General features: G+C 41.4%; 1 protein-coding gene across 3 annotated transcripts; it reads left to right on the top strand.

Annotated features, from left to right (window-relative positions):
* The first annotated feature begins 1933 nt into the window (after nucleotides 1–1933).
* LOC137099982 (E3 ubiquitin-protein ligase RBBP6-like) lies at nucleotides 1934–22557 on the top strand. 3 transcript variants are annotated; one of them, XM_067477514.1, is made up of 19 exons: nucleotides 1934–2470; nucleotides 3519–3624; nucleotides 6692–6740; nucleotides 10401–10445; nucleotides 10584–10666; nucleotides 10775–10871; nucleotides 11057–11199; nucleotides 12235–12407; nucleotides 12708–12811; nucleotides 13002–13163; nucleotides 13289–13431; nucleotides 14342–14504; nucleotides 14595–14667; nucleotides 14789–14831; nucleotides 14930–15214; nucleotides 15408–15551; nucleotides 16443–18599; nucleotides 18899–18998; nucleotides 19441–19577. In XM_067477514.1, the coding sequence occupies exons 1-19, from the start codon at nucleotides 2305–2307 to the stop codon at nucleotides 19549–19551; spliced, it is 4347 nt and encodes a 1448-aa protein (XP_067333615.1). In that variant the 5' UTR covers nucleotides 1934–2304; the 3' UTR covers nucleotides 19552–19577. The 3 variants fall into 3 exon arrangements, with proteins under 3 accessions (XP_067333615.1, XP_067333614.1, XP_067333613.1); XM_067477513.1 differs by having other exon boundaries at nucleotides 1935–2470; nucleotides 11060–11199; nucleotides 19547–22557; XM_067477512.1 differs by having other exon boundaries at nucleotides 1935–2470; nucleotides 19547–22557.
* The last annotated feature ends 545 nt before the right edge of the window (nucleotides 22558–23102 follow it).

The following is a 23102-nucleotide window of genomic DNA, read 5'->3' as shown; positions in this document are numbered from 1 at the left end:
AATCCCTTCTCTGAGTAGAGCAGGCAGGAGAGGAAGACAGAGCAAGAGAATGAGGAGAGAGAAGACTAAATGCTTCCCCAAACACTCCTCTGTTTCTCGTCTCTCTTGGTTCTCTGCCTCCATTTATCTGGACCCAACAATCAGCTTGCAGCCTCACTATCTTCTAGCTTCACTGTGCATATCCATGTATTTTTCCAAGCATGTGTATGAGTGTGTGTGTGTGTGTGTGGTGTCTTCCACCAGCCCATAGTGATGAAGTCACGGCAGCAGACAGAAGATTCCTGCCTCCTAAGCTCCTTGCTTGCTTTGCTCTTGTCCCCATATTCCCTTCCCTTCAGGCCTTCTACTTTGATGCTCTGCGTTTAGGATTTTGCCTTTACACTTCTGCTTTTGCTGCTCGTGTCGAGACTCGAGTCAGTGGTAAGCTGCTGTAGCTCAAAGGAACAGTTCAACATTCTGAGAAATGCTTTACCTGCTGAGGATTAGATGAGAAAATCAATACTGCTTTCACTATACTGTGAGGTAAATTTGAATCGCCTCGCCTGGTTCTGTCTACATGTAAAAAAAAAAAAAGTGCTGACTAACAAAATCTAACAATACATAAGCCATGTTATTCTGTGAGCTTTAATGGAGTCAGGTAGGATAATACGGCCTGTTTTGAGTCCTAATGCTAAGCTAAACTAACAAGCTACTGGCTGCTTAAAAAATGTCAGTGCCCATCATATTGCAGTTTTACAATGGTATACTTCAGTACTGTATGGTAAGATTTTACTGTTGATAGAGTTAAATAACATTGGACGTTACTACATGCAATACTTTGAAAATTATCATAGTACTCACTAAATCACTGTAGTAGTGAGTGAGATGTCACAGTAACATGCTATAATATGCTTACTATAATATGGCATAGTAACATTTCTGAATACACAGTTCAAGATGACTAAAAATACTTTTTTTTAAAGCACAGCATAACACAAGTCTATGCTGTGCAGTTAAGTAACACAAAGCTTCATTTCAGTTAGGGACACAGTAAAGGAAATAGTGTGTTTCTTTAGCTATGACACCAAACATGTCAAAATATGAACCTACAGACACACACTGCAGCCCAGTTCAGCTCTCATACCAAATGTGGTGCTTTGTCTCCCTCTAGTAGACCATTTAGGCTGCACATTCAACCTGCACACCACAGTTAAATGGTGAAGTGAATGTATTTTGCAGTGTAAACTCTAAAATAAAATCTGATTTTTGAAAAAAAAAAAAAAGAACGGTCCTACATCTTAGGTGCTTCACCACTTTGAAGGGACTCCTGCTGGGTTTGCAATATTTAAAACATGTCAAATATCAGTCAGAATAAAAGGGTTGATGAATGCAGTTATTTAATCTTTCGGGGTGTAAATCTCTTTCCTTTGAAACAGAAAAGCTGCTGTCCCCTGAGCCCAAACAGGTGCTGTTCTGAGAGTGGAAGCAAGATGCTGCCTTCAGTGTCGGGAGAACAATTGTAATTCGCAACTGATTTAAAAATCTCAGGAACTGCAGATTCTGTACATGGGCGGGCTATGAGAGACAGCAGACCCCTTAGTACAAATATTTTAAAGATTATGTGTATTTATGTTTGTTTTTGTGTTTATTTGTGCTCATTTCTCACCCCTTTGTACTTTCATTGCGCATGTGTTTTGCATGTGCGGGTTTTTTATTAAACTTTATTAACAGTCACGTCACCCTAAAACATTTAGTTATCTAGCCATGTGTTTGAATTAGTTTGGTTTTTTTAGGCAGTGAGCATTTTATTCAAAAGGCGTCAACATTTAAGACTGTGAATATATACCGCAATTCTAAGATGATGCGATAAGATGACGTGATACATTTGTTAAGGGTTGTCATGATTTTAACAAACTTCGACGAGGCTGGAGAGTGCGGACGTCCCGTGAACGCACCATCAGATAGTGCGTGCACCGTGCTGACGAGCCGTTGCTTGTGGAAACAGCTGGTGGTTTCTGTCAGCGAATACTTGGGAGTGATTGCAACGTTAGCGGGATTAAAAGTTCAAATTAGCCTGGAAAGTGGCTATGTAGGCTTCAGTTTTAGTCTGCGCTGCTGTTTCATCAAACGCCGAGACGTGTCATCCTTGTGAACGCCACTTTATCGGACACTTGTGTCATTAACCACCTCGCTTGTTAGCGCCGGATCAGTGACGCTCTCGACGCAGCTGCTAACTCCAGCTAGCTGCGCAGTACTATAGCAACTCACCACGACTCGGGCTTTTCTGTCAGCTGTCGGTGCCCTGACAGTTTTACGGCTTCAGCAATGACACATATTCATTACAAGTTCTCCTCCAAACTCAGCTACGACACGGTGCTGTTTGACGGGCCGCACACCACGCTGAGGGACCTGAAGAGGCAGATCATGGGCAGGGAGAAGCTCCGAGCCGGAGACTGCGATCTGCAGATCACAAACGCGCAGAGCAAACAAGGTAAGAAGAACATGTCACTACCGTTTAGCCTGACACTTACACGGCAGCTTGACAGGACGCACTTTTTTTGTTTTTTGGGAGGGGGGTGGGCACGTGGTCCACGTTTGACAGCCGTGGGTGAGGGGTTTCATCACCCTTTCAACTTGACGGAAATCCAGAAAAGTCAAACGAGGACAAAGGGGTTTAACGAATGGCCGCATTCCTGCTGCATTCATGCTTCTGATTCAGCCACCTGATGGTGGTGGACCTGCCCCATCAGTGCCATGCATGAGCGAGGTGCGATAAAAATAGCAAAAGTAGCCACGACCATAACATTAAGGTCCAATTCATCATATAAATGACAGTCATTAATACAGAGCTGTATGAAAAACGCATTAAAACTAATTAAAAGTGCTGTCACAGCTGTCATTAAAAAACTCTGGATCTTATTGTATGTTATTAGGTTGAGCAAGTTTAAATGATCAAACCAAGGTCTCCTGTCACAAATCCGTTTTGGCAGAAGGGGCTTTAGAATCTGTACCACATACATCTATCCTTAGACCCTTAAATTGGAAAAGGGGGGGGGGGAATAAACTTTTTATAGAATGGAAAGTGCATTTTTGAGTGGAGGATGATAAGGAAAGAGTGACTAAGTGACTAAGTGGGCAATATGCTTCATAGCCATCAGTAGTAAATAACATCATACAACAACCAAGACAGGTATGTCTCTGTGCCCTGATGCTAGCAACTAATTTCATTCCACAAGGGATGGCTCTGGGCCACCGAAATTGATCAGACTTTCCTCAAGAACCGGACCTTATACAAATTATGAAGATGATTTATCAACAATTTTGCTGCACACTTTCAAAATATCCTGCAAACGACTGTTCTGTTCAGAATATAACCTGTGCCAGGTTTTACAGTAGCATCTGCAAATGTAATGATATGGTGACTGTCACGATGGCGTTGTCATTCATTTGTACATACAGCAAGGTCCCCATAAGTCGTAATACATGTTTTAATCATCGGACTGTAACACCTGACTTCCTCCTCTCCTCTCTCCTCTCAGAGTACACAGATGATGAAGGCCTCATTCCCAAAGGTTCCTCTGTCATCGTCAGAAGAATCCCTGTTAGCGGGGGAAAGTCCAGCTCATGCAACAAGACCAACAACATGTAAGTGTGTGTTTGCTGTGTTGCACAAACTTCCTGCTCTGTTATTACTGTTGCTATTCCTGCCGTTGCAAAAGCTCCACTCCTGCCTGGGACCTGCAATCCACCTGGAGTGTTTGCAAAGTCACTCCACCTAGAAACAGTGCAAGAAATATTCAACCTTTAGGCTGTGGCACTATGGCAGTGGCTAAAACTTCAAATAAATTAATAAGGCTCCCATCTCCAGTTTACTAGTATAATATTTGAATATGAAAATGACAATAGAATAAGGCCAATTATATTTTTGTAATGGAAAAACTCTCCCATCAATTTAATGGAGCTTTACCTTTTAGAAATTTATTTCAGGGACCCATTTTCTATCATTGAGTAAGATAAAGACCCCTGACTTAAGCAACATCCATTATCTCAACCACTTATTCTGTTCAGGGTTGTGGGGGGCTGGAGCTTATCCCAGCTGTCATTGGGCAAGAGGTGGACGAGTCGCCAGTCTATCTCAGGGCCAACACAGAGACATACACAGACGGACACCCATTCACATTCAAACTTACGCAGGCAATTTAGACTCCCCATTTAACATAACATGCGTGTCTTTGGGCTGTGGGAGATCACATGCAGAGTCTGTACACAGAGGCCGCAGCCAGCCAGGGATTGGAACCAGGGACCTTCTAGGCGTTTTTCTGAAGTGACACAGTGGCACAAACCCTTCCACCAATGGGCTGCCCACTAATCAACATGTTCCTTGGAAATTTCATGTCATAGTCATTGCGTAACAATAACCGCAGAGAATAACTAAGTAGAAAAGGCATTTCCAAAAAGAAAAAGCACGTTGAAGGCTTCGGCACTGAAAGGATTTTCCTAGCAAAGCTGAAAAAAGCTGAAGGTTTTTTGCTGAAAGTTTTGCCTTTGCCTTTGCCAAAATAGCTGAAATGAAATGTTGCTTCCTAATATACTGGTTTCGCAAACTTCAAAGCCAGGTAGCCTTAAAACTTCAAAGGCATTTATGTGAAGTTATTGATGATGTTGTGATGACATCACAAATTTTTGAACGTCTAAATATCTTTCTCAAATTTTGTATTTTTTTATTTTTTTTACCAATTAAACGTAGCCTTATGTTTGACAAATTTTGTGCTTGGCCACCGTTTTTTTTTTTTTTTTTTTTAAACCGCTTTCAGGGACAGGACAAAGTTGTTGAGAAAAGAATCAAGGCTCTGTGATTATGCAGTGGTATGTGTTCAGGGTCTCACTTTACCTATAACCCTGAGATTTTTCTAAGCCTATATGTTTAATAATAATCCAAACTTATAAAATAACTGTTTCATATTGTTTCCTTCCCAGAAATAAATGAAATGCTGAGTTACAGGCCTACTTAGATAGTTTTTTTTTTTTTTTAAGCTTTTTTACACCTAAATTTCAGAAGGCTACGCCAACCACAGTATCACCGACAAATAAGCTACAAATTTTTGCTGTAACAGAAATATAGGAAATCACTGGCCGTATTCTTAAAATAGCAATATAAATTTGACCAGCATCTGAATGATTATGTTGCAACAACTCCAGATACGTGCTATGTTGCGATCACAACAGTTCTTGCAAATTCAATCAAACCCTGTAAATTGTTTTGACCTTTTTCTTTCAACCACTGCAACTTTACGCAAAATTGACCTACATTCTGTACTGTCCCTAAACTTAACACCAGAGCTGCTGTTGCCTACATATGCATTTGTGTTTTACAGAGAATAGTGAGTGATAGTTTTTTCTCCGTGAAACAAGTTGATTTTTTTTCATTTATATTAAGTCATTTAGCAGAAGCTTTTATCCAAAGTGACTTCCAAGTGAAGTACAAGGCAGCAAAAATCTAAGTCAAGGAGAAAATAATCAAAGCAAAGTCCTATCAGAAGTTGCAAGAAAGAGCAGAATACGTTTTTGTTGTTTTGTTTTTTAACAGATTTAAGTGCATAGGGAGCTGCGGAAGAGTTCTGTTTTCAGCAGTTTTTTTAATATTGGGAGTGAGGTTGCTGAGCGTGGTAGCTCAAAAAAAAAATCCTAATAGTTTTGCTGCTCCCGCAATTGTATTGCTAAATAAGTGTAAAAACTGCAAATTGCGTCGCAATTCCCCTTGAAAAGCTCCAACAAAATCAGGCCTTTTAGACCGCAACAATGACAAAAAAGTCTGCGATATCCTGGGGGGGACTGGCAACACCTTTTTATAAAACCGCTTCCAAATCAGCAGGGATGATTTCAAGCAGCTGCATATAATTCCAGGTGGAGGGCGTTTCTCTTTATAGGAGATCACACTGGTGAACAAAAACACTTGATGATGATCGACTAAACGTAGCTTTGCAACACCTTCACATGGTGATGTCCACAGGGATTACCCAGATATTAGTCGGGCTCAGACAGGGAGAGCCAGCAGTGGTGTAGGTTTTATGCATGGAAAGCAGGAAAATGCCTTACTGGAACAGTCTGGCAATCACGTGATCAGCCCCGTCAGCACCATGCAGACGGGTGGAACACTGTCCCAAAGATAGATGCAGCAGTTCAACTCTCCACCTTCACTAGCAGGCTCAAAGTCACTTAGTGTGTTGTGCTTATGAACAATTTAGCAGCTTTTACCTTCATTTTTTCCATTAAAGATAAAATCATGTCACTAATGGTGTTAAACTTAACTATTGACATTGGTCAGTTTCCGTGGTCACTGTTGTTACCTGGGCTAAATATTGAGGTTGTGATGATGATTGTACAGAATAAAACAGTAAACATCAAGGTTTAGTCAGTGCTTAACAATCAAGTGTAGGGTGTGTGGAGTCTCATTTTGGCATCAACACTCAGGAGACATAGTGAGACAAACGGAGTACACACTTCTTCTCTTAGCATATTTAACACGCTATATTTTTATGCGATTGTCCTTTGTCCACACAGGTTTTTGAAAGTGGAAAAAAAAAACTGAAGGTCCTTTCCACACTTAACCAACCCACAACTTTCTATAAAATGACTTTGTATCTATAGGATCTGTATGTGTGATACTGATGTAGGAGATTACCAGTTAAAACGATTTCCTTATGTGTTTCAGTGAGAGTTCATCTGTCCAGTTTCACCCTGCCTGTGGAGCGACCAAAGCAGTACGTAACCAAACCAAATCCTAAAGCACCTGATCCATAATCCACCACAGACATATACCATTAGCATAGAAAGGCTTTACTTGGTTTTGAACTTCTTAGAACAACATCTTTCAAATGACAATTTCCTGCCTTTATCTAGAGGTTTGATAGCCCCCATTTATTTTCTGCATTTCCTGTTTCAAAAAGCGAGGAAGTCGCTACTTGGTGTTTGATTTACAGCAAACTCCTAAGTTGAGAAAACAATGACAATACCGTTTCACAAGTGAAGCTTTCAGTTTAACCACTATTATATTTTCCCTAAAAAGAGGGGAAAACATATTTATTTGTTCTCTATAAAGGTTATCAGCTGTAAATTTAACAATCTGCTGTGATACCAGGCAGTTTTTATTGTTCTGTGTCTATCTGTGGGTGGTGGGAGCTGCTTGGGCGGGTCAGACATTATCAGTCAGGCCAGTTATTCACAGCTGATAAACCCAACTGTTGTCTAATGATGCTGGCTCTGCTGACAGTCATTACTGTCATCTGTGAACTGCTGTAGCACCTGCTCACTTATCTTTCTTGTCTCAGGCTATTAGAAAAATACTACACAGTTTTATTGTTATTAGTCTTCATTGGTTATTGGGCAGCTTGTGCTGATGTGAGTTGTTTCAAAGGCTGTTCGTCATTAACTTTCACATGGACCTGATTCAGTCCCCATATATTCCTTCGTCCACAAACAAAGCAGTGTGTCAAAATTATTAATATAGCAGCTCTCCATTACTGTAGAGACAAACAATAAAAATAGGATTTCAGCTGTCAATATGGGCCGAAAAGAGACATCTGGCAAATTTGTATTTGCAGAAAAACATCTGGCAAATAAAATTGGCCAGATGCCTCTTTTCAACCCACTTCCCACTTACCAAGTACTGCACCAATGGTATTTTACACTGCAATTTCTTTTGCTACAGTCTGACTTGATTTTCTCTTTGGTTTCTCAGTAGGAGAAGTATCTGCCACTCTTCTAAGCACTTTGAGTCTGTTGGACCACACTTTTTTTTTCTGCGTGTGTGTGTGGGTGTTTGTGTGTGTATGTGAGACTTTTTACCAATAAAGTAATTTATATGAAGCTGTCTGATGTATTGATTATGTCAATATACAACCACCACCATGGATGAGTCAAAATAATTCTTACACTTAAAAAACAAAACAAAACAAAAAAACAGGAGCTTACACTTAATGCAACTCAATTGTAAATTGGACTAATCTTAACTGACACAAGCAGGAAAACTTGCTGCAAATGACTTCGGCCAGATTAGTACATTAGGTTTGAACTGAAACTTTCAAACTGAGGATCTTATTGTATTTATATCCAGGTCAGATGATCAATGTACAAATTAAATGATAGTAAGATGACAATTTAGCTCCTTTGGGGGAGAAAAAAAAAGTATAGCCACATACAAGACATGGATGAAGAACAGCAGCACTTATTACCCAATATCATGTCCTATAACGGGACTGGGAATGACCATGTTTACAATTATAATTACAGTTTAAAATAAATTTACTTTATTTAGATATGAAGATCTGCAGAACGAGCAAAGTACTCTCGTAAAAATAATGTAACTATATAATTTCATAGTTGATGAATTGGTAGGAAGCACAGCAATTTTCTATTCTTTAACAATTTTCTTTCTTTGGTTGTGCATCTGGAACCATGTTAACAGGTAAATGCTAAGCTCAGAATGTTCACATCTGCACTGACTGTGCGAACATGCTGATGTTTAGCAAGTGCTCACCATCTTATTTAACCTGTTAGTACTGTAATATTTGGTAGTTGGCCCTGAACACACCGAAAGCTGAAGGTACAGTAACGTTTGGTACTGGAGTAATTGAAATTTTCACCTAACGTTTGGGCCAGATGAGAAGTTGAGGGACGATCTAAAAACTCCATCTAACAGTTTTTGAGATATGTTGGTGTTGGAGTGGTACACATTCCAATCCTGAAAACCACATTGTCAGCAAGGATAAAATGAATGTTCTCAGTCACAAATATCGAGAGAACCCTGTCTTTCTTGGTTCTTGCATTTATTCCACCACAGCATGGGGGAAATAAATGCATGAGGTGCTCAGAAACAACGTAGAACTGAGGTGGTACAAGGCAGAGAAACAGACTACACAGAAATCGCTGGAAATCAAGGGAAAATGACAATTCGGTCAAAGTCTGTGTGTGTGTGTGTGTGTGTGTGTGCGTATGTGTATCCTTCTTTTCTTATATAATACCAGAAAGTTTTTGCAGCGCTTTTTCCATATTTTGTTGCGTTACAGCCTTATTTCAAAATGCATCAATTTCATTATTTTCCTCTAAATTCTACAAGCAGTACCCCATAATGACAACATGAAAGAAGTTTGTATGAAAGCTTTCCAAATGTATGAAAAAACAAACAAAACATCACATGTACGTAAGTATTCATGGCCTTTGCCAAAATTGAGCTCGGGTACATCCTGTTTCCACTGATCATCCTTGAGATGCTTCTACAACTTGATTGGAGTCCACCTGTGGGAAATTCAATTGATTTCACATGATTTGGAAAAGCATACACCTGTCTATATAATGTCCTACAGTTAAAGCTGCATGTCAGAGCACAAACCAAGCCATGAAGTCGAAGGGATCATCTGTTGACCTCCAAGACAGGCACAGATCTGGGGAAGGGTGCAGAAAACTTTCTGCAGCATTGAGGTACTTATGAGCACAGTGGCCTTCATCATCTGTAAATGGAAGAAGTTTGGAACCACCAGGACTCTTCTTAGAGTACTTCGGTACAAAGAATTGCTGGAGCTCTTTCAGCATGACCATCGAGTTCTTGGTCACCTCCCTGACTGAGACCCTTCTCTCTTGATCATGAGCGAGCTCTAAATGAGCTCCAGCATTTCTCTGTGGAGAGAGCAAAACTTTCCAGAAGAACAACCATCTCTGCAGCACTACACAAATCAGGCCTGTGTGGTAGAGTGGCCAGATGGAAACCACTTCTCAGTAACAGGCACATGACAGCCCACCTGAAGGACTCTCAGACCATGAGAAACAAAATTCTCTGGTCTGATGAAACAAAGATTAAACTCTTTGGCCTGAATGCCAAGTGTCATGTCTACAGGAAACCAGGCACCGCTCACCACCTGGCCAATACCATCCCTACAGTGAAGCATGGTGGTGGGACCATCATGTTTTAGGGATGTTTTTCAGTGGCAGGAACTTGGAATGTGCATTGCTCTGGACCTCAGACTGGGGCGACGGTTCTTCATTTAACAGGACAATGACCCTAAGCACTCAGCCAAGAGAACAAAGGAGTGGCTACTGGAAAACTCTGTGAATGTGCTTGAGTGGAGCAGCCAGAGCCCAGACTTGAACCCCATTTTGTTTTTTATTTTTAATAAATTTGCAAAGATTTCAAAAAAACTTCTTCCACGTTGTCATTACCGGGTATAGTTTGTAGAACTTTAAGGAAAATAATGTATGAGTTGAATCCATTTTGAAATGAGGCTGTAACATAACAAAATGTGGAAAAAGTTCATACTTTCTGAATGCACTGTATGAAGATGGAGCTCCCAGTTTTTTCTCAAGACAATGTAACCTTGAAGCTCTTGTCGCTTCATTGGTGAAATGGATTTTGTGTGTAATTCTAACAGATGGAGGACCAGAGTTCTTCCAGAAGCTTGACCTTATTCTCAGAGGTATGTTGTCTCTTCCTTTGGTTATTCAGCTTTTAAATATTAATCGTGTGAGTCGGTCTGAGTTAGACACTGATCCTCTCATGTGAGCTGACATCTTTTGTGTCTCCTGCACAAAACTATTAATGTGTGTACATGCAGATGGCTAACCTGGCTAAAGCAGATGTGTCAGAGGAAGATAAGATCAAGGTTATTCTGCATCAGTCTTCCTATGAACCCATGAAGTGAGTCAACTCTGTAATGTCTCTAAACCATAAAACCACTGTGACCATTTCTGTCTCATTAGTCATTTTCTCCACCCGTTGTCCAATTCTGACGCTTTTATTCTCTAGTTACAACAAGAAGTTTGGCGCCGTCCTTCCTGCGAACTACACCTGTTATCGTTGTGGAAATGCCGGGCACCACATAAGAAACTGTCCTACCAGCGGGGTAAGGGCAGAACATGTGGCATCAACATACTGAAGCAACACTGGTTTTAAAGGCTGTCACTTTGCTCAGCAAAGTGTGTGTGTATCTGTGTGTAGTATTCTCTTCTGTTCCCCTGTTATTATTCAACGTTGCATGTCCAGAAATGTACACTGACTGTCGTCTACTTTAATGTGTGTGCTTGGCAGCAGGATAAAAACTTTGAGGCCCCTCTGAGAATAAAGAAGAGCACAGGCATCCCTCGTTCCTTCATGGTTGAAGTGGATGACCCCAACACTAAAGGAGCCATGCTGACCACCTGTGGACGTTACGCCATTCCTGCCATAGATGCGTAAGTCCGAATGAAATTGTCTGAGTGCATCTGTGTCGAAGGGGCGGATCTACAAATGTTGTTTTGTGGTGGATAGGCTGGGGCTCAAATTTGGGTGGCGAATTAAAAGGTTTTTAACCTAAATTTTAAAACCTTTATAGCTATAATAAACTGTATTTTACTAATAAGAATGTGTTTAGTCTGTTCTTTCACTGTGTTTACATGGACTTAAAAATGTAAGTGTAAAAATTACAAATATTTATGTCTTTTATGTGTTCTACTGTTTTTAACTCCAAATAGTCATAAACAAATAATAATTTATGAGAGGTAAAACCAATTACCTAGAGGCATAATTTGCTTGGTTGTGACTACTATAAACTTCTGAAGTGACTAGATACACTCACTGGCCACTTTAATAGGTACACCTGTACAATCTCTAATTTCAATATTGAGGCTCTGCCTTGAATTCTACTTTTACAAGGTTATAATTTCTCAGTTCTTAAGTAGAAACTGTCAGAAAGGTGATTGTGGTCATAGTGGGTGGTGGAGTGCATTCAAATAAGAGATGGTTCTATTAATAGAACCAGTTGACATGATTCAATCTTGCTTAAAGTTCTACAGCAGGTAGCCCACCCCCGTGAAAAAGTACATTTGTCCTTTCTTTAAAGTTGGAGGAGAAGATTGTTAGGATTCAGCCTCGTTGATTTTAAACCACATATTCATGAACTTCATTTCAATCTTCTTGGACATCAAAATGTCTAAATATGCCCTCGAAGACTAGTGAATATCCAGGGAACATATGAAAACCTTTTTGGGATCCTTTTTAAGTTGACAGGTGTGTGTGTGTGTGTGTGTGTGTGTGTGTGTGTGTGTGTGTGTGTGTGTGTGTGTGTGTGTGTGTGCGCACCTGTGCTCAATTGCTGACACTTGTCAAGTCAAGTGTGCCATGTACATCTAGCTTCTCATCTTATCCTGTTAATATGATTCTGGCATCCTCTAAACCCCTCTGAATAGTAAATGTGAACTTGTAGCGTGTGTGCTGTCGTCTGTCTGTAGAGAGGCTTATGCCATTGGGAAGAAGGAGAAGCCCCCTTTTATTCCACAGGAAAATCCCAAGTCGGAAACCAAGGAGGATCCTGTACCTGATGAACTGCTCTGTTCGATCTGTCATGACCTGCTGAGTGATGCAGTAGTCATACCCTGCTGTGCAAACAGCTATTGTGATGACTGTGAGTGTCTGACATCCCCACATACACACAAAAAAACCCACACACACATACACACACTTGATGTTTACTTTCCCTAATTTTGTCTGTCCAGCTAACAATATTAAACAAAAAGTGTTCCATCACTAGGATTAGCAGATTCTGAATCTTTAATTATGTACCTGCTGAAATTGAATTGAAGTATCAGAATATTGGCTTCTAAATCATTGCCACTGTTAGTGTTAACATACAGTATGAACTCTGACACAAACACATCGCAATCAAAACCTCTCCTGAAAACTTTTGGCTTTCTGTCTTGCTTAGGTATTCGCACCGCCTTACTGGATTCAGAGGAACACGTATGCCCCACTTGTGGCCAATCAGATGTTTCGCCTGATACCCTGATAGCCAATAAATTTCTCCGACAGGTGACTTGACTAATGGATGGAGAATACAGTATATACTGATCTGATAATTGGTGGTTAATGGAAATTATTAAATAAATGGGATTTAAAAGGGTGGGGGGTTAAATTAGCCTGTTGTTGGCCTGGTTTTGTGTCTAGCCACTTCAGAAAGAGTTGGGACAGTATTCAGTTTGCTGTCTTTCTCCTCACACAGGCTGTGAACAATTTTAAGAAAGAGAGAGGCTACACCAAAAGTCGGAGTGGTGACTCCCAAACCTCAAATCCAGTCATGAGGCCGAGCACTGTCCCCACCCCACCTCCCGTTACAGGGCAGAGGCCACCTCAGAAACCTCACCAGCCAACCTACAGGCAGCAGGTAAACCAGCTAAACCTCTTAATGACGTGTTTTATCCACTGACTCAGAAGCACACAGGATAATTACTGTTTGCTTGTTTCATTGTATTTGGACCTCTGCTATATTGTCTTGCCTCCTCTCTTTAGGACGCTCTCCAGCACCACCCGAAGGCTGCAGAAACTCTGCCACTGTCTGGGGGACCTCCTGCGGCAACATGCCCCACCTCTGCTGACAGTACACCAGGCACTTCCCACCAGCCAGAGTATAGCTGCCTGGACATACCCAATAAGTATGCAGCACACATTACCACATGCAGGCACGTCTTAAAACCCGCTGTAATCTGGCCTGGTTTCCTGTGCCAGTGCCAAATATCAGCAGATTTATACTTAACCTGAATGCTAAGCACTTTACATTCACACGTGGTATTAAAACATAATCAGTGTGTTTATATTTTCTAACCTCATGTGCTAGTACTTCTCTGGTTGCTCCATCATAATTGCTTGTCATTTTTCTTCTTCCACTTCTTCTTGTCCTTTTACTCCTCCTCCTCATCCTCCTTCCCATCTCCACACTCCTTTTTTGCATCTCACCTACCTTCTCCTTTTCCTCCTCGTTCCATTCTCTTTTTTTCTTTTGCCTGCCATTTTATTCCCACCTCCTAACTTAATGGCCCAAACCAAACAACTTTCTTTCACAACGCATAACTTCTCACGTGTTTTTGAAATTTGGGGAGGTTTGCACATAACTCCTAAGTAAGCATAATTGCACCTTACAGGTTGGTCCTACTTAAGCTCAGGGTGGTGAAACAGCTGAAACTGTTTGGTAACTGTGTAAAATGCCACAATGACCAATGAAAACTTGAGCAATTTTAGTTGTAGCAGTAACAGTTTACCTATCTAGCAAAGGGCCATTGCTGAGGAATGGTATTTAAAAATGCAGTTAGAGGTTTAGGTTCCTTCTAGAGGCAGTTGTACCAAGGAGCTATTTTCTACTGTTTTAAAGAGACAGTTTATGTCACTGCTGATCTTTAGGGATTTAACAGAAAATCCTCAGGAGAATCAGCATAAAACAATTATAGCATTGTTCAAGTTGGGTGCAGTCTCTGATCAGCACAATGGATTTCACACTAAACAATTGACAAATAATGACGCAGATGTTCTTTTTACATTTGCTGACTACAGTGTATCTGCTGTTCACAGGGAGGCTGAAGAAAAGACACAGGATGACTCAGAGGTGGCTGCTGCTGCTGCTGCTGCTGCTGCTGCTGCTGCTGCTGCTGCTGCTGCTGCTGCTGCTGCTGCCTCCTCCGTACAGGTTTCAGACGAAAAGCCCACTGCTGCTCCGTCACAGCTGATACCAGTGGTGATGACTCACACATACGACACAAACGTCATTAACTCAATGCAGCGAAGGTTTCTCTTTGTGAAATCTGGGATATTTTTGTCTATTCAGATTAACCACGCAGTGGTGGCAGAGCAGCCCCTGACAGTCAGTAGGAATCCACCGCCGACCTCGTCCTCCTTAGGTGAGCCAATTATCACTTATTCCCTATGTTATCAACCATTTATGATGTGGTTTGTGGTTTTATTTTATTATAAAAGGCATTCAATTATTTATTATAAAACATTTTTTGTCTTAATCCAAAGGTTCAACAGCAAGACCCTGTGAGCCACTAACCTCCTGGGACAGGTGTGTGTGTGGGTTTGTGGGTTTGTGTGTGCATGTATGATTCTGCTCTGTATTTAACTTCCATTGTTGATGCTGTCTCCCCCTCCCCTTCTTCACAGCTTCTGCTCCTCCTCAGGTCTTCCCACTAGAGGCTGGACTGAATCCCAGCAGCTCACCTCCTCCTCTTCATATTCAACTGCTACTCCACCTCTCTTTGCCTCCCCCCATTTTCTCTCATCTCACAGCAGTTACCCTCCTGGATACCAACAAACCACACCCATTTGGGCAGTCCCAAGCCCCCAGGGTACCCCGATCCCTTCCCTCTGCTCCTCCACTCCCACGTCCTCCATCCCGTCCCTCATCCCCGATGAGTGGTACAGACATCAGAGAAGGAAGAAGGAAAGGTATGTTAAAAATCAGCTGCTCTTGTTTAATTAATACCCACAACTTATGCTTTAAGGGGATTATATTTTATGTATTATTTAGTATTTGTATCAGTACTTGTCAGGCTTTGCAAGCAGCTTTGTCTTGCAATTTACTTACATTCTGAGAAGAATACAGACAATAATATGAAATATGTCTCTCTTTGTCACTCAGCTCACCTCACAGAGAATCAACCTACAGACACTCCTCCTCTAGCTGTAATTCAAAATCATCCAAGTCCAAGTCGTCCCGCTCCTACTCTCGCTCTTCAAGCAGATCCAGATCCCGATCACGGTCCAGATCTCAAGGCAGATCAAGGTATTGTGTGTCCTTTATTTTAAAAGGATTTTGTATTTTTTATTTACATTATTTCCCCCTGTTGTGTTGCCCATTCCTAGAATAACTATCATTATTGACATCTAATTCCACGTCAGTTTGATTACAATGTGTTATTTGCATTCTTCATGTTGTTACGGACGACAGTTGAGGTTGTAAACCCTTTTAAACATTGACAGTACTAACAAATCTGACTTTTACGAGAAATAAAAGTTTCTGAAAGTTCATATTGGTATATTGTTAAAGCCTGTCATTAGGGGACAGCTGTAGGTCAGTTGGTAAGGCAATCGTCCACGGTCCCCAGGGTCAGTGATTTGATATATATGAGGAAGTGTCTCCCACCCCATTCCCATCCCCAGCTGTGCAGTGCCGGTAGAAATGGGGGGAGGGTTGCGTCACGAAGGGCGTCCGGCATAAAAATTGTGCCAAATCAAGATGCAGACAATGATCCACTGTGGCGAGCCTGAATTCACGGGATAAAGGCGAAAGGACAAAAAAAAAAAAAAAAAGTTAAAGCCTGTCATTAGTTTTACTCATGCTGTTGAATTAATGTTAGAGATAGTTGATTAGACCTGCTGGTTGACATTTTACCCAGAAAAGAACCAAGATTAGTTCAGGTCTATTTATGTGAAGTTTGCAAACAGGTTGACTGACTGATTGGGAGAGAGGCTTTGCTGGAACAACACGAAATACAATTTTTGAAACATTTTAAATTATTATGATAAAAAGAAATATTTTGGGCTAATTTTGAGACTATTGGCAGTACAAATTAGACTATGGCGGGCTGTCTGAGTAATCAATGGGAAATACTGCACTCAAACAGAAACAAACACTAACCGATGGCTCAATATTTTGTTCGGTTGTTTTTTTCAGGCGTCATTCCCCTTACTCCCATCACAAAGATGCCCACAGCCGTTCTCATCAATCCTGTTCCTATAGCTATGGTTACAAACGCTCACATTCCCCCAAACCATCCTCATCGTCTTCATCTCGAGGTCGTCACTGTTCCAGATCTACGTCGCCCTCAGATCATCAGAAAAAACGCCACCACAGCCGCCATCAAAATAAGAAGTCCTCTGCAAGCAGCAACACCTCCAGGAGGCGAGGAGAACACTCAGCGAGGGAAAAAGAAGGCTCAGATGTGGGTTTGGCCAGTTACCCGTATGTTCAGCATGCGAATCAAACAGCCAGTCTGGAGCTGGAGCGAGAGTGCTACCTGCAGTGGAAGAAGCAGTACAAAGACTGGTGTGAGAAATATTTCAGTAGCTATATGGGCCACTTCCACCAGATGCCTCTTCCTCTGCTCAATTTTCCTCCTCCGCCTCCTCCTCCACCGCCATCTCAGTGGGTGGACAGAGAAGTAAGCCAAATCCACACATGTGCCACCCCAGACCCTCACTACCAACCTCAAGGTGGACACACTGCGTGTGCGGACAGGCGCTCCCCTTCATCACAATCATCCACTGACAGCCGATCTCCTCTATCTTATTCTTCAAGCGACATCTGCTCCACACCATCTCAGTCGTTCAGTGACAGTCGCTCTTCTCCTTCTCATACCACCAATGACAATCGGTCCTCTCCCTCTCAGTCGTCCAGTTATGGTCACTCCACGCCATCTGAAGACAGGGCCCTATCAAATGCATGTCAGCAGAAGTGCAGTGACCTAGCTAAAAGGCTCACAAAAGGCATAAAGGAAGTAGAAGTGCAAGAAAGAAGTAAAGACGGCAATGATATGATTCTAAAAAATTTTGAGACCCATAGCACCTTGAAACACGAGCATAGTAGAATGAAGAAACACGACGAAGGAAGTGGAGAAGAGTCATCGTCTCCAGAAGTTGCTGACTCAACAGGTGATGGCAGGAGTCATCGGGATGAAGCAGCTATCAACGATCCCTTAAAATTAATCCAACCTTCTCTAAAAGCAAAGAAGTCTCCGGATAAACACTGTGGCAGAGACAGCAGAGAACAAAGAAATATGAAAGGATGGAGAGGAGGCAAACATTCAGACTCCAGGCAAGATGTGGAGAGACCTTGCAAAGTAAAGGCCAGGAAAGATGCAGACACAATGGATAGAGACAGATATAGAAACCCTGGAGGCAGAGAATTTGCCGACACAACATTTGAGAAGAAAAAAAAAGAAAAATGTGAGGAACAGCAGAGAAACAAAAGCCAGCACAAGAGTGAATCCCTAAATCCATTTGAAATAAAGAAGCAAAAAAATGAGAAACAAACAGAGATTAAAAGACAGCCCCAGACAAAGAGAGACATCTGGGAGGAAGGGATGAAGGTGAAACCACAGAAGAAGATAAGCATCAACATCAACCTGGATGGGAAAAGGAAGGAGGGGAAAACTGAAAATCAAGACTTGTTATGTTCAGAGAGTATCACAGGAAAAACAAAGGGAGAAATTGTGGAAAGTGCTAAAGGACAAGAGGAGCCCTTAAACAGAGGAGGCACTGAAGTGGAAGTTAAACAAAATAAGGAAATCAGCAGAGAAAGGGAAGAAGAAATAAAGACGGGTGAAGCCATGGCTGGAGAAATATGGAAGAAAGGCACCTTTAGACATAATAAGGCAGGAATGTGTGGGGGACCTGCATTAGCGGAACCAGACATTGGAGAGAAGACACATATCAGAGAAGAAGAGGACTTTGACTTGTGGCATTGTGCCCTCAGAGGAATGGAGGAGGAGGAGGAGGTAAGTGGGAGATCATGGGAGAATGAGGCCAGCAAAGGAGAAGAGGTGACACCAGACCAAAGTAGCAGCATGACAGGAAAAGAGCTGCTAGAAGGGAGAATAAGGAATGAAAGCCGAGGGCAGGAGATGCCGCAGTTAGCCAGAAATTCCCAGAAGAAGTGGGCAGATGGAAGAAGCACCTGTGACAAAAACAGAGAAATCCCCCCGGAGGAGTCGAAGCCAAAGGGGGGAGAGGAGCTTACAGAGGAAGGGAAGGGAATGATAAAGAAGGAAGAAGACATGATGAGGTCCAAGGAACAGACGAGCAGAGAGGAGCACCACCGTGAAGATGACGGGTCAGAATGTTAAAGTTCTATTCTTAATGGTGGGGGACTGTGGCTGCTGCTTCTGCAGTGAACTTCTGCTAAATGTAATACTTTCAGAAAGTGCATGAAGTGATGCAATATCATTTATTTGTAGATGCCTTTTTGTTGAATCGTTGCTTTATATACTAATCCAAGTGCCAAATACATTGCATTTCCTTCGCTTTACTACAAAAGCCACAGCGTGATTCAACAGTACGATGCTTGGTTTTGAAACGGCAAAAAATGTATACAAGTCTGACATTAATGGTGTGTGTGTGTGTGTGTGTCAGCTGCGAGGACCATCAGGAAAGGAGAACAATGGTGAAAACTCTGAAGGAGCTTACCCAGGACAGAGCTGCAGAAAGGGAGAAGGAGCATTTACTCATCCAGGTTTGTGAGCCCAGATCATGGCCTGTGTAAAAATAATCCCTTATTTTTTATTGTTTTTACAGATCTGGACAAAATTGTCGGAACCCTTCCACAAAAAAGGGAACCTTCAGTTTTCTCTAAAATAACTTGAAACTAACAAAAATAATAAAGTAATAAAGATTCGACCTTGCGTTTGGTCTTTGATTCAGCAGAATAATTTTTAATAATGCAACAAACCAAACAGCAGGGCAACACTTTTTCTCTAGGTTAAAAAGGTTAAATGCTTTAAAACATGATTGAAGAACACATTTCTGGCTGGTCAATTTTCTTTTTTTGTATTATATAAAATATTCTGTCGACTCAAAAACACCAATGTCCGATTTGTATTTCTTTTATTTCTTCTTTTTTTTTTGCTCTTTTATTACTTTTACCAGTTTCAAGATATTACATTTTTTTATGGCAGGATACCAACAGTTTCATCCCTGTTTGTGACTCAAATCAAAAGATCAGCAACCATAACACAATACACAAGTCGCATGATATCTCACTTTCAGGATCTTCTGTTTCAGGATGAGGATGAACCCGAGAAGAAGGAACACGATAAAACAGAAATCAGAGGTCAAAACAGTCTTTATGAGGGTCTGCCTCCACCATTAGTGGTCCCATCCAACCAGGAGACAGAGGGAGAGAATAAACAAAAGAACCAGAGGTTAATGGATGTAGAGAGAGACAGGGACAGAGCAATGCAGGAAGACACCACCCTGTCCAGTTCAAGTAGAGCTGGGACTCCCTCTAGTGGCAAATACCGGACTGACAGCACAGACAGAGACAGGGAGAGAAGGACAGAGCTGGAGAGGCAGAGGGACAGAGAGAGAGGAAGGGAGAGTGAGAGATGGAGGGACAGACAGAAAGAGAGCAACAAAGGAAAAGAAAAAAGGAAGGAGGAAGAGAGAGGCAGATACCGGGGGAGTGAGAGAGGGCACTGGAACCATCCTCCATCCAGTCACTTCCCCACTTCCTTAGAGAGGAGAGACTGGCAGCGAGGAGGTGACCAGGGCAGAGAAAAGAATCATTTCCATCCCAGCAGGAAACCCTCTGGCAGTGGAGGGAGGGAAAGAAGCTCAAAAAGTACAGCTGCTGAAGAAATGGGAAAAAATGCGCACAAAATACATAGAGACGCATCACTGGAGTTAAATTATAAAGACAAAAACCATCCCTACGACTACTATAATGACACAGGTCCATCACTGAACTACCGATGCCAAAACAGACCTGCAGGGACCCACCCCTTCCCGTCTTTTCTCTCCCATAGCGAAGGTAACGACAGAGACCCGCTCCCCTCTGAGTCCTTCGGCCCCAGTTGGGAATTAATGCAGAACAGAAGCCGAAACGAAAGCAAGGAAGAGAAAGGGGCGTGGAAGCGAAACAAGGTAGATGGCAAAGCAGATAGTAGGAGCAAAGAGAGATGGCAGATTGAAGCTCGTAAATCTGACAGAGAGACCAAGAGGGAGGAAGGCAGAGAGCTGGAGGAGGGAGAGAGGCCCAGCAGCCGTAGCAGCAACAGCAGCTCGTCATCAATCCTGGAGAACAGCAAGGATGAACGGAAGAAAGGGAGGAAGAAACACAAAAAGCACAGAAAAGAGAAGAGACAAGCTGGAGTGTTGGAGCTCCTAGAGGAAAAGGAGCCGAAAAAACCCAAGAGGTCAATGAAAACCGGGGAGGGGAGGGAGCAGGAGAGCGGAGGAGAGGTGGATGACAGGGAGGAAGATCGGCCTAAGCTCTGCTCACTTATGTTATCTTGATTGTCTTGGATAAAAGTAAAATTTACTTGAATTATCTTTTTTTTTCCTTTTACTATGAAAGAAGTGCCTGGATTTCTTTTCTTTTCTTTTTTTTTCCAGCCTAAGATACTTATTGTATCAGCTCCAAATCTCTCATGAACAGATTATGAGGTGAAAAACCTTTTTGCTCTGTTAGAGAAAATGAATGTGAATGAAAGATTATGTTCAATTATTTTAAGTTCAATTAATTTGCACATGCTCACAACTTGCTCAGGACTGCCAGCAACCTCCAGTGCATGTAGAAGATTATTAAAATCATCTGTGATTAATTTAAAAACAGGTACTGTGAATATTTATCATTTAACCTTTTTGTGCAGTTTTTCTTTTTACATTTGTAAATGTTACATTAAAAGACAACTGACTGCTGGATAGATGAATAAATTACCAAAGAAACTTTTTTTCAGTTTTGAACGAAACTAATAAAAAACATCTCTAAATGTCTATTTTATTTGTTTATATTAAATTGTTTTTTGTATTAATCATCTCTGACAAGTAGATTTACTCAAATCAAAGAAGTAAATTCTTCAGTTTTTTGGGGTTTTTGTTTTGTGTGTTTGACACAAAAAGTTCAGAAGATGGTAAAAGCAGGTTTTCAGCTACGTTGTTATCTGTTATTGTTTTAAATGGAAGGAGATATATCTTAAGTAGAAAAAAAATTACTGCTTCATTTCATGGATGTTTTGAGGGAGAATAATTTATAGTAATCATAGTAATAATTTTATAGTAATTTCTCAGACATTAAAAGCAAAGATTTTTCCAGGTCAGATCTGTGAATGTCCATTACTGCCAGTAGAAGAAGAGATAAAGGAGAAATTGTTATGAGAAAACAATGGTAAATCAAAATTATGTGAAAGTGAGGTGAAAATCGAAAGTTTATTTAATAAACTTTGTTTCCATTCCATCATTTTAACTTTGTCAAAAATGTAACTTTTAATCTCATAGTTTCACCTTTTTAACAATATTTTGACCTAAAGAAAAATGTTCACATAACTTTCACTCTTTGACTCTTTGACTTAGTCTAAATTATCCCCTTTTTGTCTCAAACGTTTTGACACCTTTCGGCTTATTCTGAAAGTTCAGTGTCAGCGAAGTGGATTTGTCCGCATGTTGATTTGGCACAGTTTTTACGCCCGATGCCTTCCTGATGCAACCTTCCCCAACTTCTACCGGCCTTGGGAACCGTTGCTGCACGGCTGGGGATTGGGATGGGCTGTTGGGGGTTCGGTGTCTTACAGGGACACTTTGGCGTGCAGTTGGGAGGAGTGGGGCGCAAGGCTCTGGCCCTATGGTCGGTGGGCGGCCGCTCAACCAACTGACAAATCTGTTTGATGTTAACTGTGCCACTGTCCTTTAACACTGGGCATATTTAGCAGATGTCACAACTATACAGACAGCTTTTATTTTGAAATCTCTTTGCTTCGTGTGTTTGGAGTATGCGAGGTAACTGAGACACAGAGAGGAACACAGAAAAAAAAAAAACGACTTGTTTCCTATCTGACTATGAGGCCTAAGGGCGGCAGTGGTTCTAGTCCCACAGTCATAGTTGGACATGGTGTCTCATGAAAAGACTCCTATGTCTGTTTGGTAAACCTGAGTTTAAAAAGCTGGAGCCGGTCGGCTCATAAAACTTTGCTGTATCCATCTTAGTGCATCTTGTTGGTAATTTTTACAATAATGGACAAAACGTTAGAGTTGGATCTAATTTGGAAAAAAATCTTAACTCATCACTCTAAATAAACAATTCAATCATGAATCTTGTGCAGTTTGTTATTGCCTTGAATTATTGCTTTCTTTGAGTTTGTGCCCCGGTTTGTTATTAAAGTGCAATGAATGGCCACTGAACTAACATGCACTTTACATGCTTTTCTTAGTCTTTGCTCTAATGCTTGTTGCCATATTTAATATTTTATACTGCCACATCTCCGGTCTCTTCTTCTCTTTTCCACTGTCCACTTTTTTTTTTATTTCATACACTATGTTAGGTTCCCATTCACCCTGACAGTTCCAAAAATCACTGTCTGCCAGAGACCAAGTCCAATACCAACAAACCCGCTCTGCAAGCCAAGTACAAATGCCCACATTAAACACAACAAATCAATATTACTAGTTTTACTTTTCTGCCTTTACTTGCACAGCAATCCTGCCTTAAAAAGCAATTTAGACTGTAACAAATACTACCATCAAACAAAATTTAGCCATGAAACAAAGACATGCTCACACACTGCAGATTGGTGGCTGTTCGCCCTGTTGGAGTTTTTGTTTGTGCGGGAGGTGGGAGCATGTT

The sequence above is a fragment of the Channa argus genome, chromosome 15 (genome assembly GCF_033026475.1).
Source record: "Channa argus isolate prfri chromosome 15, Channa argus male v1.0, whole genome shotgun sequence".
Taxonomy (NCBI): Eukaryota; Metazoa; Chordata; class Actinopteri; order Anabantiformes; family Channidae; genus Channa; species Channa argus.
The sequence above is the reverse complement of the archived record's forward strand: the minus strand, read 5'-3'. Positions and strand labels throughout refer to the sequence as shown.

Excerpts from the sequence above, each read along its gene's own strand:
- LOC137099982 (XM_067477512.1), top strand. The coding sequence starts at position 2,305 with ATGACACATATTCATTACAAGTTCTCCTCCAAACTCAGCTACGACACG. Across the intron at positions 14,505-14,594 it reads CGTCACAGCTGATACCAGTG|ATTAACCACGCAGTGGTGGC; the intron begins GTGATGACTCAC and ends TTGTCTATTCAG. Across the intron at positions 14,832-14,929 it reads CCACTAACCTCCTGGGACAG|CTTCTGCTCCTCCTCAGGTC; the intron begins GTGTGTGTGTGG and ends CCTTCTTCACAG.